A 14627-nucleotide genomic window follows, 5' to 3' on the forward strand; every position below is an offset into this window, starting at 1 on the left:
GGGAACCGCACCGGCGGGGCCGGCCCCTCCGCCCGGAACGCCGGGCCTGGCGCGGCGCCCCGGGGCCGCCGAGCGGCGGGGGCCGCCCGGGGGGGCTTCCCGCCCCCGCGTACACAGACACACACATACACAGACACACAGACACGTCCGCTTCACAACGCGCCCCGCCAAGCACCGGCTCCGGCAGCCGCCGCGGTGCGGCCACCGGAGCGGGGCCGCTGCTGCGCGGCTTGTTCTGAGAGTGTGTGTGTGCCTGCGTGTGTGTGCCTGTGTGTGTGCCTGTGTGTGTGCGTGCGGCTGGCGGTGCGCACTAGGAGGAACTCACGGTGCCCGGCTGTGCGAGCAGCGGGTGCCGGCGGCAGGTCCCCCCACCCCGGCATGGCAGCCAGCCCCGGCCCCCGGCGGCGCCGGCTCGGCCCGGCCCGGCGCTGCTGCGGCTGCTGCTGCTGCTGCTGCTGCTGCAGGTTCAATAAAGAGAAAGTGTTACCGTTCTCGCCTGGAAGGATCCTGCTGAAAGCTTGGCTTGGTGGGCGCCATCTTCCTGGGATTTTTTTTTTTTTTTCTCCTCTCTCCCTTACTTTTCCCCCTCCTGATGTTGGTGTGTGTTGTGTGTCTAGCAGCAGCAGCGGCGGCAGCAATGGCCCCGGTTAGCCAGACAGGCTAAGGAAAAGTACTGAGGCCAAAGCATCGCGGGCTCCCACTCCTCCGCGCAGTCCTGGTGCAGGTTGCTTGCTCGCTTGCTTGCTAGCGCTGCTGCTGCCGCTGCCGCCGTCCATAAGCCGCGGAGCGGAGGGAGCCGGGGCCCCGCCGGCCCCAGAGACATGCCCAGCGCAGGCAGCGGCGGCGGCCGGCGGCGGCGGCGGGAAGCGCGAGCCGCGGCGTAGCCCCGGCGGGCAGCCCGGCCGCTGGCATCGCCCGGCAGGTGCGGCACGCACAGACACACACACACACACAGACACACACACACACACACAAACACGCACGCACTCGCACACGCACTCCCGCACACACACACGCCCGCGCCCGCGGGCCGGGCTACGCGGGGTGCCAGGCCATGGGGCTAGCGGGGCGGGGGCGGGGGATAGAAGGAGGGGTGTCAGGGATCTCCAGGCTTGACCACTGTGAAAGTATTTCTGGGCATTTTCCAGCTGCTTTCCCAGCTCCGCTCCCGCTCTGCGTGCAGGGGACACAGCCTCCGCTGCCGGCGCAACAACGCCACTCAGTTGCAGTTTCGCACACTTTCTTCCTCTGGAGTCTGGGCTCCAGCAGGGAAGAGGAGCAGAGGGAGGCAGGGACTCTCTCTGAAACTCCGCGGGCGCAGAAGGGCGGCGGATACACAACGGGCGCAGGCAGCGTGTCCCCCGTGGGCTTCCCACGGCGGAGGACAGGATGGGATGGGAGCCGCGGGCCGGGGGGTGCGCGCTCCCTGCGACCCCCAGGGCCGTACCAGAGGTGTCTGGCGCCAGCCCGGACGGACTGGGCCCGGGGAAACGCCACGCACCCCCCAGGCACCTCCGAGAATGTGCCCGCACGTCCAGAGAGTGGGCACCGGCTAGTGGCGGGCTAAAAAGGCGTAATGCTGGAAACGTGAACTGAGAGTGATGACTCGCTTTGTTGGTATAGGGTGTAGCACTTCACGCTGTTTTATTGAGGATTATGAAATTAATTATTAAATAAAGGAACGGGGAAAAGAAACCGCTACCTTAATTGTTCCTTGCAGGACACCGAGAGAAACCGAGCGCTGATAGCTCTTACAGGAGAAATCACTCTTTCACTAAAAGCTTTCCATTTCCAAGGTAACTTTGTGGCTGCTCTGCTGCTGCCTTGGAAGTACAGCTGCCCGGGCCTGATCCTGCTCCCTGGGAAAATGCGGAGGGGTTCCTTGGGGAAAGGAGCAAGCCCCGCACGTCGGGAGCATTTATTCAGGAGCAACGTTTCCGCGACAACTCCAAAAGTTTTTGTAGGGGAGGGGGAAGAGGGGGGAGGGGGAAGAGGGGGGAGGGGGGGGGGATGTCTAAGAGCGCGCACGAACCGCAGGGCAGAGCCGGGGAGAGAGAATAAGTTAGCAAAAGACCGGGAGGTTGGGCTGCGGGGCGCCGCGCGCGCACCGGGGGCCGGGGGGGTTCCTTCCCGCGGGAGGCAACCGGGCCGGCGGGACTTCGCGCGCGGCGGCGCGGGCCACCCTCGAGCCCGGGCAGGGGCACGCGGACGGCGTTCGGGGGCACCGCCGCGCGCTCGCGCCGCTACGCACGTGCGCAGCCGGCGGCTGTGGGACGGCGGCCGCCGGGGCTCGGGAGCCGCGACCCCGCGGCGGCGGCGGCGGCGGCGGGACCTCGGGGCGGGCAGGGAAGGACAGAGCCGCCGGGGCGGCGGGAGACACCGGGGGTGCAAGGTGGATGCGAAGGACTGCGGAGAGGGGGTGTCTGCAAAGCAGCAGATGCCGTTCGCGGCCGACAATCCTGCCTCCTCGCCTCCGAAAGGGGAAAAAAAAGTTAACAGGTGTCTCCTCGGCTGTGGCAATAGACTAAGGAGGTGCCGGTGTCTGCTGTATTTTTAGCGTTTTCAGAAAGCACGGAAGAAAATCGTTCGACGTAAACCACGCTGTTTTGTCGATAGTATATAGTCAAAATTTGGGAAAAGCGCGTAATTGTTTCTCCTTGTGAGCTTAGTGTGCGAGACATCCAGACTCGTCTGGATTCCTAGTGGTCAAAGTACTTGAATATCTGCTAAACAGTATTTGGATTAGAGGTGTTAGTAGTTTGTCAGAGAAGTATTGCTTTTATAACTTCTTCCTGATTACAGACTAGCATAACCAAACTAAAAAGTGCTAAAAAATTGCTGCCTTGTCTATATAATTCTGTTTAAGTCTCCAGAGGTCTCTTTCATTTGTCTAAAAGCCAATCTGACATTTCTGACCCTTGACTTCCCCACTTCACAGACTAAACTATTGTGACTGCTGCCTGTACTTCCTCGTTAAAGTGTTCGTCAGTTTCCATTGTAAGTTAAATACTTTATAAGTGACAAAAATCATACAGAAACCATGAAAAGAAATAAACTTTAATCTGTTCTTTATATCTCTCACATTCCATTTTTTTTATTTTTTTTTTTTTAGTATATAAAAGCTTGCTGTGTTTGCTTGAGCAAAACAAGACTCCTACTTAGTTTCAAATGTTTCTCAGCTATGAACATGCTTAGGCATCATAAAGGGATTATTTCAGGAGTATCAGATCCCTATTACTTTTCATTTAATAAAACCTACAAAAGTTACTACCAAACGTTTTCTATCATAGGCTTCGAAACTATAGGAAGCAATACAAAGTTGCTGAACAACAAAACAGGCAATGGTCCATTGCCTAAATCTGGTCCCTAGACCAATTAATTTTGAAGTATTATGCTGAAATTTCCTATTTTTTTCTTTTACATCATAGAGATACTTTGTTTGGACACTTGGGATTACACAGCATTTTTCTCGGTATTTAATTTAATGTAACAGTGGAAAGTAAGATACTCAAGACAGTGCCATTTTTATTGCATTTAGAGAAATTTAAATGTGTTGTTCCGATTTCAGTAGATCTGTTGTCATCTACTTTGTTTGAAAATTCAGCTTCCGTTATAAGCTTATGATAGAGTAAACTAACAGATTCAGACTTCAGATTTTGGCTCACAGAAACACAAAGAAATGTCAGGCAATTAATTAAACTTCATGTTAGTATCAGCACATACAGATGAATTGTTAGGGGGAATGGGGAAGGTCTTTAAACTTCATTATGACTTACTGCCAACTTTCTACGCTTTGCTTCCTAAAGGCGCTCTCTGAGAATTTCCTGCATTTGCATTAGAATGCATTTAAGATGAAAAAATAGCAGTGCTGAGTATACTTAGGGTTTCTTGTTATATTTCCCTGTAGTAACAGGTGACATGATAATACTGTTAAAACTACAGTGTGGAATTGCAAGTGTGTAACCCCAAGTGAAAATTGTTCTCTTTCTTGGTTGAAAGAAAATTATCAATCAGCATACCATGATCAATTATCCCCCTGGCTGCCACACACTGGGATTTGCACAAGGCATTGACATTGAGAAATTCCTCTTTAGAAAGGATGAGCGGACGGGATCCCAAACTTTGGAGCAGCCAAGATAAGATGCCGGGGTCTCACTTTTTTTTTTCTTTTTTTTTTTCTATTGTTGCTTTCCAGCTCATCCAAGACAAAACTAGGAGATTGTGTTTACTTCTCAGTGCATTTTAAAAGATGCTGTATTTTTAAAAAGAAGAAAAAAGAAAAAAAGAAAAAAGAAAAAACCAAACAAACAACCCTCCCCTCCAACCAAGCTCCCCCCAACAAACAGAAAGATTTAAAAAAAAAAAAAAAAAAGGAAAACAAAGAAACACAAAAGCACAAAGAAAAGCAAGTGAGGGAGCCTCAAGAAGAGCCGCACAGCCCTCTCCCCCTCGATGCTCACCGTTGTTGGTAGGAGGTGATGCCCTGGACGTTTTGCGGGTTGCCGTTGGCCGCGGCGCCGGCTCGCCCCATGCCCGGTGCCGCCGGCACCCCCCCGGCCGCCCCGCCGGCCGCCGCCGCCGCCGTCACCTGCACGCTGAAATCCGGGAAGATCCTGATCATCCCCGCGGTTCAGCACCCGGCGAGTGTCGGCGAAGAGGTGCAGCAGCAGCGACTCTCCCTCCGGCGGCTGCAGCAGCAGAGCCAGGCACACTGCAATCCCATTAGTGAGTGGCGGCCACTGTGAGTGAGGACGGGCGCTTTGATGTGAGCGCCTGGGCTGAGACTGAGGAGTTTGGGGGGGCTGGGGGTAAAGAGGAGGGGGGGGGGAATTTACCGAATTGCAAACATGCAACGCGTGAAGATTTTGTGGGGGGTGGGAGGAAGTGGAATATCAGAGCTACAAAAAAAAAAAAAAAAAAAAAAAAAAAAAAAAAAAAAAAAAAAAAAAGAAAAAGGTATGTCTTATACTGCTGGAGCTGTAGATATAGGAGAAAAATCCAAGCCGAGGAGGGACAGGGAGGAGAGAGGGGGGCGCAATTACTTTAGCGGTGCAGTGAAAATGATGAGCAGCAAATGTTGCCTTTTTTCCCTCCTCCTTCTCGTCCCTCCACCCCCCACCCTCCACCCAAAATGCAAGTCTTAGAGGATTTCTCTGTCTCAATGAAGTAATAATAAAGGCGGCTGACCACAGTCTGGGCTAGCGCCAACTGTGCGGGGGGGGAGGGGGAGGAATATCCCTGCTCCCAGAGGCCTGAGGAGAAGAGGAAGAGTGGAGGATTGTTGCAGCACAAGTTCTTGCTCTTGGTAACTTGCTTTTGCTCCCCACCCCCCTTCCCTTTTCTTTCTCTCTATGAAGGGACGGTTTTCACAAGCGAGGAAATGAGCCGCTTTTGTGCAAAGGCAGAGTTCGTTCCTTATTCTAGGGAGCTGACTCTCCTCCCCTCCTAGTGTGCAGCAATGTTATTGCGAGTCAAACTTGTAAGGTGTGTGCTGTCTGTGGACGCGTTGATCCCTACTGCTGCTTCAACATATCAATTATACTGCCGGTGTGCAGAGCCCCCTCGCAGAGCTCCCCTCCGGGCACGGCACGCACCACACCGGCAGCGGCGCGGAGGGGCTCGGCCGCCGCCGCCCCCGCGGGACGCGCGGCCGCAGCGCCGCGGCGCCTTTGTGCCACCCGGGGCTGCGCGGAGCCCCCTCTGCCCCCCGCTCGGGCGAGTTTGCCCTCCTCCACCTCTGCCAAATGCTTATGCAGGGCCGCGGCGCTGCGCGGCCCCGCCAGCCCGCCGGGACCGCGCTATTGCCCCTGCTTTTGCCCCGGCCGGGCCGCCCGCCGCCGAGCCCGCCTGGCCGCGGCGCTGTGCGAGGGTGGGCGCTGGGAAGGAAGCGCGGAAAGTCGGGCGGGAGCGCAGGTCGGCGGCGGACACCCCCGCTGTCTCGTCCTTCCCCCGGTGTCTCCCCTTCCTTGCTTCAGCTTTCGGAGCCGCAACCGCGGTGGGAGTGGGCACGGAGACGCGAGGCTTCCTCACCATGGTGCTCGGAGGGAGCTGCCGCGGCTCCACTCCGCGCTCCCTCCTCCCGGAGCCGCAATGGGAGTCGAGGGTCGAGGAGCCCGTCCCAGAGGGAGCATAGCGGCTGTGCCGCGTCAGGGGCAGCAGAGGAACAGGAGAAAAGGGGACTCCCGCCCGCAGTAGGGTCTCACTAGACCTCCCGGCTTCTGGGGTGACTCGAAAACCACGGCCCTGGAAGCCAAGTTGCTGATTGCCGGAGCTAAGAAGTGTAGTGCCTGTAGAGAAGAACTGAACCTTTCACCAGACTAGTGAGTGGACAGCTAGAAAAGAAAGTAACACACTGTGTTAGTGTACCTTGCACAAATAGCAGCCGTGATGCTACGCCGTTTCTGAGGAAACCGAGGCTCATACCAAGAGGAGTTGCATGGGACAGAACACAGGTAGCAACACTTCAGAGTATGCTTAGTGTTGGAAAGGCTATGACAGCATCTTAGAAAGGGGCAGATGTCCCAGGCACTGTAACCTTTGCTTCCATGAATCAAAACTGTCACCTGGGCTAGTCTCCCCTTTTCCCATGCAACTGTGTGCTTTTTGGAATCATAGCTTGGCTCCTAATCTAACAGTATTCTCTTATCTTGACTTTTCTGTCCATTGCTGTTCCAAAGCAAATTAAGACACACCAACTTTATGTTAAAACAGAGACTGCATTCAAATCCTTTGTATTAAATAACATCTGTGTTTGCATTCTGTTTTAATACAAAATGCTTTGTATTGCAGCTAATACCAGGAGATATGAAACTGGTTAGTCCCCACATGTTGCACATAAAAAGAATTCATAATGAGCATCTGTGGGATGTGGAATGGATCCCATGAGTTAGCTGAAGACCTCATAACGTAAGAGCTGAGAAGCCTAAGTGAATTATGACTCTCTTTCCTCGCAAGTAGGATTAATTTTCTATCCCACTTATATTCATTATCTATCCTGTTTATACTATAGGGACATCAATTGTTTGAGTGTTAAATACGAAGACTTTACAGAAACGTGTAGGTTAGATAGCTTGCAGAGAAGAGGGGGGGATGTTATTGCTAGGAAAAATGTTATTCAAACTCCATGTTTAAAGACAAATATTAGATAAAGCTACTCACTTTTTTAAGGACTGACAATTCTGCGCCTTTCTCTTACAACATATTTAAAATGTAAGGTTTACAAAGTAACCCTCCATCTGCCTGTGGCCCTCCCAGTGATGTCAATAGGAATTTTGCATGCAGATGAAGGCCCGTATATGGCCTTTAGAGAGCAGGTCAATAAATGGCTGGAGGAATAATTAAAGACTTCTGAGCTGCTCCTTTCCTTTTTCTTACATTATAGTACAAGACTGGCATGAATATAGGCTGGGCTACCACTCTAATTGGCTATGGAATAACACTGAAAGGAATTTAAATGTGGGCAGTAGCCATTTTCCAAATGATCACTCCATTACAGTAGTTTTGTCTGTCAATGTATGGCCAGGCAGTAGAGTGGATGTAATCATGTCGAAGTCCTCATCCATTGATTGTCACTCTTTGCTCTACAGTGGCAACTCTGAGCAGATTTTCATGTTTCAAAGAGACAGCCAGGACAGAGAGCCTGCCTTTAGCCAACCTTGCTTCAGCTTAGTCTCGAGAGTCACTGCTTTTCATCTGTGTAGGTGGAACCAGGATCTCTGATATTTAATAAGATCTTTTATGACTATTGATTAATATCTTAAGTGTTAATGTGAACAGAAAGTCAGTCTGGATAACTTTGCTTGCACAAGTAAACCCACTGAGTCACTGGAACCACTTGCAAATAGTTTTGTATGTTAGAAGATGAGCAGGATTCAAAGGTAGGTTTGCGAATGTCTATAGAATACAGAAGCGTTTTCTTTATCATAACTTTTAAAGATATCAAATAAAAAAGATTGTCTCATATTTGAAGAAAAGTCCATTTTGATTGCTTGTATCTTTTTTTCCCCCAAAATTAATCACAATGGTAAAATCCAGTAGGAATTTCTGAGACTTATTTTATACACTGATGAAAATATCCATCATCAAGCTTATACTCTGTACCATATTAAATAGCGTGGATGCAATTTGCTACATGTTTCACCAGTGATAAAACATACCATGATGGATTTAAATTAATTTGATGCAGCATGCTAGAGGAAATTAGATGAGAATAAACCCCAATATTTTTAATTTAGTTTTTTTCTTACTTTGATAAAACTATTGACAGCTTCTGGTGTCTGAGCGACATAGTTTTTGTCTCAATACCATATACTATTGCAAGATATGCTGCAAGTTGCTTTAGTATTGATTAAGAATTATCCTAATAAAGTGCTGCTGTTTCTAACTATGTACTGTAGACTTTCCTTTCTTAGGCAAAAACACAGTAAAGATAAAAATTAAAAACACGTGACAGTGTGTAATACAATAACATTCAATATTTATGCTTTTCATATACCACTCTATCACAATTATATGTTATATCTTTATTCGCATTGTCAGTGTACTACTGTTCCTTTCTTTCACAGGTGAAAAAATATCTCTTCGATGGAAATTCATTTCCATTTACTTAAAGTTAAATGGTTTGACTTTGAATTTTCATTATCTGCTGTTGGAAGGAGCCTGTGACAGGTATGAGGGAGAATGCTACAAAGCTTCATTGTATCGTCTAATTTTTGCTTCACTTTAGTCAGATATCATTTAGGTAGAGAGTAAAATAGTATACGTGGAACAGGGTAAGATAGAACAAAACAGAACAGAAATAAAATGAAAATAGGATATATAATGAATTACAATAGAAAAATGCCTTTATCTTGAAGTGATTTTTTTTTTAGTTATACTGATTCTTCACTAGTGAGAAAATTGAACTAATTTTATATAAAAGGAATATGTCATAACAGGATATGGCATTTATCTTCCTGAGATAGGGGTGACCTCATCATTCACAAGTGGTGTAGCTATGAATGAGTAATCAGCCTCCCCACCCATTAAGTGTAGATAAAGTCCACATCTTCTGTCTAAGTATTAAATATTTGATTTATTATTTTACAACTCACCATCTCTACAAGTGTTCACTGACTGTTGCTTTGGTTGCTGCTACCAATATGTATCATCATTTGGAAGCAGAAGCAGCTCCTCAAAAGGTGCCCTGAATAATAGTGAATGTAAAATGAGAAGGAAAAGGAAAATAACAGATGAGAAGAAAACAAAAAATGAATCTACAGGAAAAAAATTATGAGCAGAACAGGGATATGGAAAGTCTTTAACTGACCTATATTTTTATTACCTGTAATATTCCAAGAACTTTATAACATACATGCAGTGAAAATATTTTTCATATTAATACCTCACATATATCAGCTACCTCCTATCTCAAGTTATATTGCTCAAGTTATTCCCAGAGGAATTTATATATGTATAATGTGAGAGAAATATTTAGTTAGGAAAGAATTCCTTTTTACTATTTATCAGCACTGCATATTAGGGAAGAGCCACAGTTAAAAAAATACAGTTTATTTCTAGAACTATATATGATAACAAAATTTGCTCTTTCAAATGATGTCACGTGCTGTATTTTGTTTTCATTTCTTTGTGAACCCAATGAGTGCAGTTTAAAGAAAATATTTGGAGTTTAATTTTAAATACAAAACCACTGTCTGTTCTTCTGTTTAGAAGAAAAAACTCTAAATAGAACATGAAGTCAGGAAAAAGACCATCACAACTTAAATGGAAAGACTGAAATATTTTCCATCTTCACCATTCCTTGACATATACTCAGGGTTGGAAGAGTAGATGAGGGAAATGTCTTTTCTGAAAGGTTGCTCTAGGAATGAAGGGCAAGTTTAAGGTAGCCCCTTCCCCCCTGCATTCAAAAAAAAAAAAAAACAAGCATAGAGTAAGATAGAAGAAAAGTGCCTGGGGAAAGTAGCATCACTATCGAGATCATAAAAGATGTATAAGGACATCAGTGGAAGAACTAGAAAAACTATTAGAAGAATACCCTACAGGGCTATCCCGATAGCTCAGCGATTAGCACACTGTGCTGCCATTGGGAAAATGCAGTGAAGGTTTGAGGCTGATCTTAGGATCTCATTCATTGGTACCGGCAGCTGAGAGCCTTTCAAGCATGGGGAGTCCACAGTGGAGAAAGACTGATACATTGCTTACACACCCAGAAGTATGTACGTAGGCATGTTCTGACCAATGAAGCTTTCTCGGAAAGGAGTATCATGTCTTCCCTATTATCAGATTGTGTAATTTGCTCTCTACGTGAAAGCAAAAGAGCACCTCTGGCCCACCGTGTAGTGACAGAGGACAACTCATTTTCCAAGGCTGGAACATCAGTATTAATTTGTTCAGTATTGTATACTTTGCTCTGGCCACAAATTTTAGTGAATGAGTTATTTCTTAGCACTAGACGTTTCCTGCAGTGTTAATCCCCCACAAATTCTCTAGCACCTCCAGCAGATTGAGAGATAGCCAGCTCATTTTTTTCAGACTCTACTTGCTTTTCCAGAGTGTCTAACCTGTGATGTTCCTCCAGACAGTTTTAGCACCTGTGTATCCATTTCCGTTGTCTTCAAAATCAGTCTTATGCCTCCAAAGTAGAGTAACCTGCTTGACATCAAATTGACATCAAATTAGGGCCATAGAAAACACAGCTAAATTGTGCTGCTTCCACCTTCACAAAAACCTGATTCATACCACACAACTTAATTCTAGGAAGTGGAAAAACAAATCAGGTAAGATTTTTTTGTCTCCAGGGCTTCTAAGAGATGCCAGCATATTATCCTTTGTTCTCACCATATTCAGATTTTTGGTTCTACTCATCTGTAAGATAAGTGAAACTTTAAAAGAACACAGGGATAGTCAACATACCTTTCCCTTTTATTTATTTACATTTATTTTTAGCCTCTGTCAGTGCTCCCAAACCACAATAATTTGAAGAAGCAGCTGTTGGTGTGTCCTGAAAAGACAGGATCAGTAGGTAGCTCATGGTTTTTGATTCTTCTTAGAGGAGAATTCTTACCCTTTCCCTTACTAAGTAGTCATTCTCTTCTAATTCAGAAGAAACAGAAAAAGATAAACAGAAGAAACACGCTCTCTTTTTCCTAATAATTTTTTGATGAACAAATCCAAGTTAATTATACATACAGCAAAAAAAAGCATTGAGCTTTCACTCAGAGTTCTTTCAGATAAGCCTAGTACAGTCCACTGTAGCCTTTCTTCTTTGGTAGCAACCGTCAGTGCTCTGCTAAGTCATGCAGCAATGAACATTGAACAAGAATATTCACAAGACTACCCATGCCTGTATCTCCTCCCTTACTGTCCAAGTTGCATCCAGTACAGTTTAAAGCTATGCTAAGTCCTTAAAGCCATGCTTCTCCATAGTCAGTGGAGTGGTTTTCTTCTGTTTTATAACAGCATTACTTTTCCACTCATTGAAGACAGCGCATTATGTTCCTGTGTAGCATGGTCCCAGGTGGGCAGCCATGTAGATCTGTGGCTCTGCTAACAGCTTCTGAAACTTCAAGCATACATATAAATCAGAAATAAATACTCTGATCTTTGGTCTTAGTGTTTTTCCAAAAATAATCAAAACTTATAAGGATATATATGTGCCAAAGACTTGAATACAGGCTAGCCTGTCTGAAAATGCATCGTTGTTCAATCATTGGAATTTCTAACAAAGTACCATTCTTATTTATAACTATTTATTATTCTGCAGTTTGAGTTCTTCCTGGGAAGAAGATGATTGTGCAAAGTTTTTCTTCTTTTTTTTTTTTTTAATCAAAAAATTCAAGTATTGAGCATACTCACAGGTGATCTTCAAAGTTCAAACACATCTCAAATCTTACTCTTTCAATTTCAAACTTTCTTGCGTTAAAATACAAACCTTTCTAGTATTTTTACATCTATCAGACAGCTTAAAGAGGTAGCTTTATTCACTTGACAGACCTCCATCCATTTTACTTGCATTTCTCTCTGTTGTTTTTTTTGTTCTTTGGTTGCAAGTATTCTTGCCACTTCAAAGTGTGTTTTCATTATCAGAAAGTACTAGACTGTAGTTTTTGTCTAAATAAAGTTGATTAGTTCATTTGCTGGAACTTAGGAAGGCTGCCTAGCATTCTTAGCTTTACACAGTGTACCACTTTATCTGATTTTTATACTCATGACTGGATAACATAGAAGACACCACTGTGACTTTTGAGTCTCAAGTCTATTAGGTATTGGCAACATATTGGATGGACTTTCTGAAGAAAACACATAATGTGATTTCCTGGTCATCAATATATGTTTTAAGTATTACAGAATTAAGCCATTGTTCTCTTCATTGCACATTTGAGGCAACATATATTTGGCTTTAGAGTATGTATAGTTTGGGTAGATATGGATGTCTACTGGAAGAAAATTATAATTTGTCTTAGTTCAAAATTAATTAAAGAAGTTTTGTTGTACCTTTTTTATTTTTACCACAAAAAGGATACTCATTTGTTTTTAATAACTTGACAGTCAGTAATGACTGCATTTCTGCTCCTTCAGTACGACTGCTTGGTGAAAGTTATTAATTGCTAAGGGTATCACCTATTTCTGCTCTGTACATAACAGGGAAGAAAAAGCAAGGGAATTCCTGCTATCATTTCTTTTGAAATATGTCCTTTATTCTGGAAAAAAAACCCTGCGGATCTTCAAACATATTTAATTTGATATAGATTTGGCCTTTTTAGTCTGGAACAAGAAGAAATATCGAGAATCCATGCAGGTAGATATTACAACAGCAGCAACAACATCTACACAATGTCAGATTTTATTTATAGTTGCAACTTCTAATAATCACTATCATCTCCTCAGCTTCTCAATTTCTGCAACAATTTTTTGAAGAAATGTTGTTGTCTGACTATAGCATCATGAGAAGTTTCATTATAAAAAAAAAAGAAAAAACCACTTCCTTTAAATGAACTAAATCTATATTTCATCCTAAAATAATAAAACCACATGTAGATAAAAACTATCAAACAGGTACAAGTAAAATTTTAATGGTTTTTGGGACATCCAGATCATATAGCAGTAATTCTTTCAATATTCAAAGGCAACCACTGAATTAATTTAAAAGTTATAATTTTATCTTGAAGAATGTTGTTAATGGCCTACACTGTTTTCTGTGCCATCAATTCCATAACAACTTATCTGTGTATCCAGTCCTTCACTATATGCCAACCAAGCACAGTGATTAGTTTTATCTAGAACATACTATACTTTATTACTCTTCCTAAAGCTGAACTTTTGATTCTTATCAATGTTAGTCAACTGCTTTTATGTTATGGAGAAGTACAAGGGGTGAAAATCTTCATAATAAAGAAGACATTATATACAAAAAAAATCTCAAATTAATAAAACTACTAAAGCTGATATATCAAATACCTGAAGTAGAAAAAAAACCAAGATTAAGATTTTTCTTGAACTCATTGTACACCTTACTTTTTACGATATACACTAATAATACTTCAAAGTTTGCATATCTGAAGATAGGAAGAAGAAATATTCAGTTTAAATATCAATAATATTCTCAGCTTTCAGAATATTCTTATTATGAATCCTTGGTACTTCCAGTAATGTTACTCTTTTACATTTGCTTTTTAGGTGGAGAAGAGTCTATGGATGGGAATAATGGAAAATATTTTGACTTTTGAGAGACTCTAAACTCTTCAAACCTATTGTTATAACAGATGATGCTTGACATTGCAAATCATTCTGTCTTCCTTTTACTTGTAAGTCCTGTAATCTGTAATAAACTGTGTACATGCATTCATATGGTGCTGTTTGGTTTGTGGATCACACACAGCTGGAGTTAAATTATATAATGTATAGAGTTTAAAATATATGTTGTCTTCATTGTTAGGAAGATCTTTAAATATCTCTTAATGTGTTTTTTAAGGAAAATAAGCATTGAGGAAAGAAAAAAAAGGGTGAAAAAACAAATATACTATATACATGTGATATACATGCTAACTTGAATGTACGTTTGAAATTATCAAACAATATTTTTTTAGGTATGACCTCCATTTTGATATTCTGCGTTTTATCATACACACATTCACAGAATCACAGAATCAGAATATCCCAAGTTGAGAGGGACCCATCAGGATCATCAAGTCCAACTCTTGGCCCTGCACAGGGCCATCCTCTGTTCCAGTGCCCAAGCACCCTCTGGGTGAAGAACTTCTTTCTAATATCCAACCTAAACTTCCCTTGACACAACTTCAGGCCATTCCCTTGGGTCCTGTCACTGGTCACCACAGAGAAGAGCTCAGTGTCTGCCCCTCCTCTTCCCCTCATGAAGAAGTTGTAACTGCAATGAGGTCTCACCTCAGCCTCCTCCGGGCTGAACAGACCAAGTGACCTCAGCCGTTCCTCACACGGCTTCCCCTCAAGGCCCTTCACCATCTTCATTGCCCTTCTCTGGACACATCTAATAGCTTTATAACCTTCTTATATTGCAGTGCCCAAAACTGCACACAGTATTCAAGGTGAGGCCACACCAGTGCAGAGCAGAGCGGGACAATCCCCTCCCTCGACCAGCTGGCGATGCT

At 44.4% G+C, this 14627-nt stretch overlaps 1 protein-coding gene and 1 long non-coding RNA gene across 9 annotated transcripts in view; one reads left to right on the forward strand and one right to left on the reverse strand.

Moving 5' to 3' along the window:
- The window catches only part of NPAS3 (neuronal PAS domain protein 3), a 612015-nt gene extending 607370 nt beyond the window's left edge, over positions 1 to 4645 (reverse strand). For 4 of the 8 annotated variants that reach the window (XM_027638244.1, XM_027638243.1, XM_027638242.1 and 1 more), the window contains exon 1: positions 4461 to 4645. In XM_027638244.1, the coding sequence (XP_027494045.1) occupies positions 4461 to 4621 (161 nt within the window). In that variant the 5' untranslated portion in view covers positions 4622 to 4645. Of the gene's footprint in view, positions 1 to 487; positions 827 to 4460 lie in introns of those variants that run through there. The other 4 variants (XM_027638248.1, XM_027638247.1, XM_027638246.1 and 1 more) reach the window with 1 other exon arrangement.
- Positions 4632 to 13842, forward strand: LOC113944759. Its single transcript, XR_003526779.1, has 4 exons — positions 4632 to 4741; positions 6790 to 6906; positions 8565 to 8667; positions 13678 to 13842. It is a non-coding gene; the product is annotated as an uncharacterized LOC113944759 (long non-coding RNA).
- Positions 13843 to 14627: the final 785 nt, after the last annotated feature.

The sequence above is a fragment of the Corapipo altera genome, unplaced genomic scaffold, assembly GCF_003945725.1.
Source record: "Corapipo altera isolate COAL_440 unplaced genomic scaffold, ASM394572v1 23, whole genome shotgun sequence".
NCBI classification, from domain to species: Eukaryota; Metazoa; Chordata; class Aves; order Passeriformes; family Pipridae; genus Corapipo; species Corapipo altera.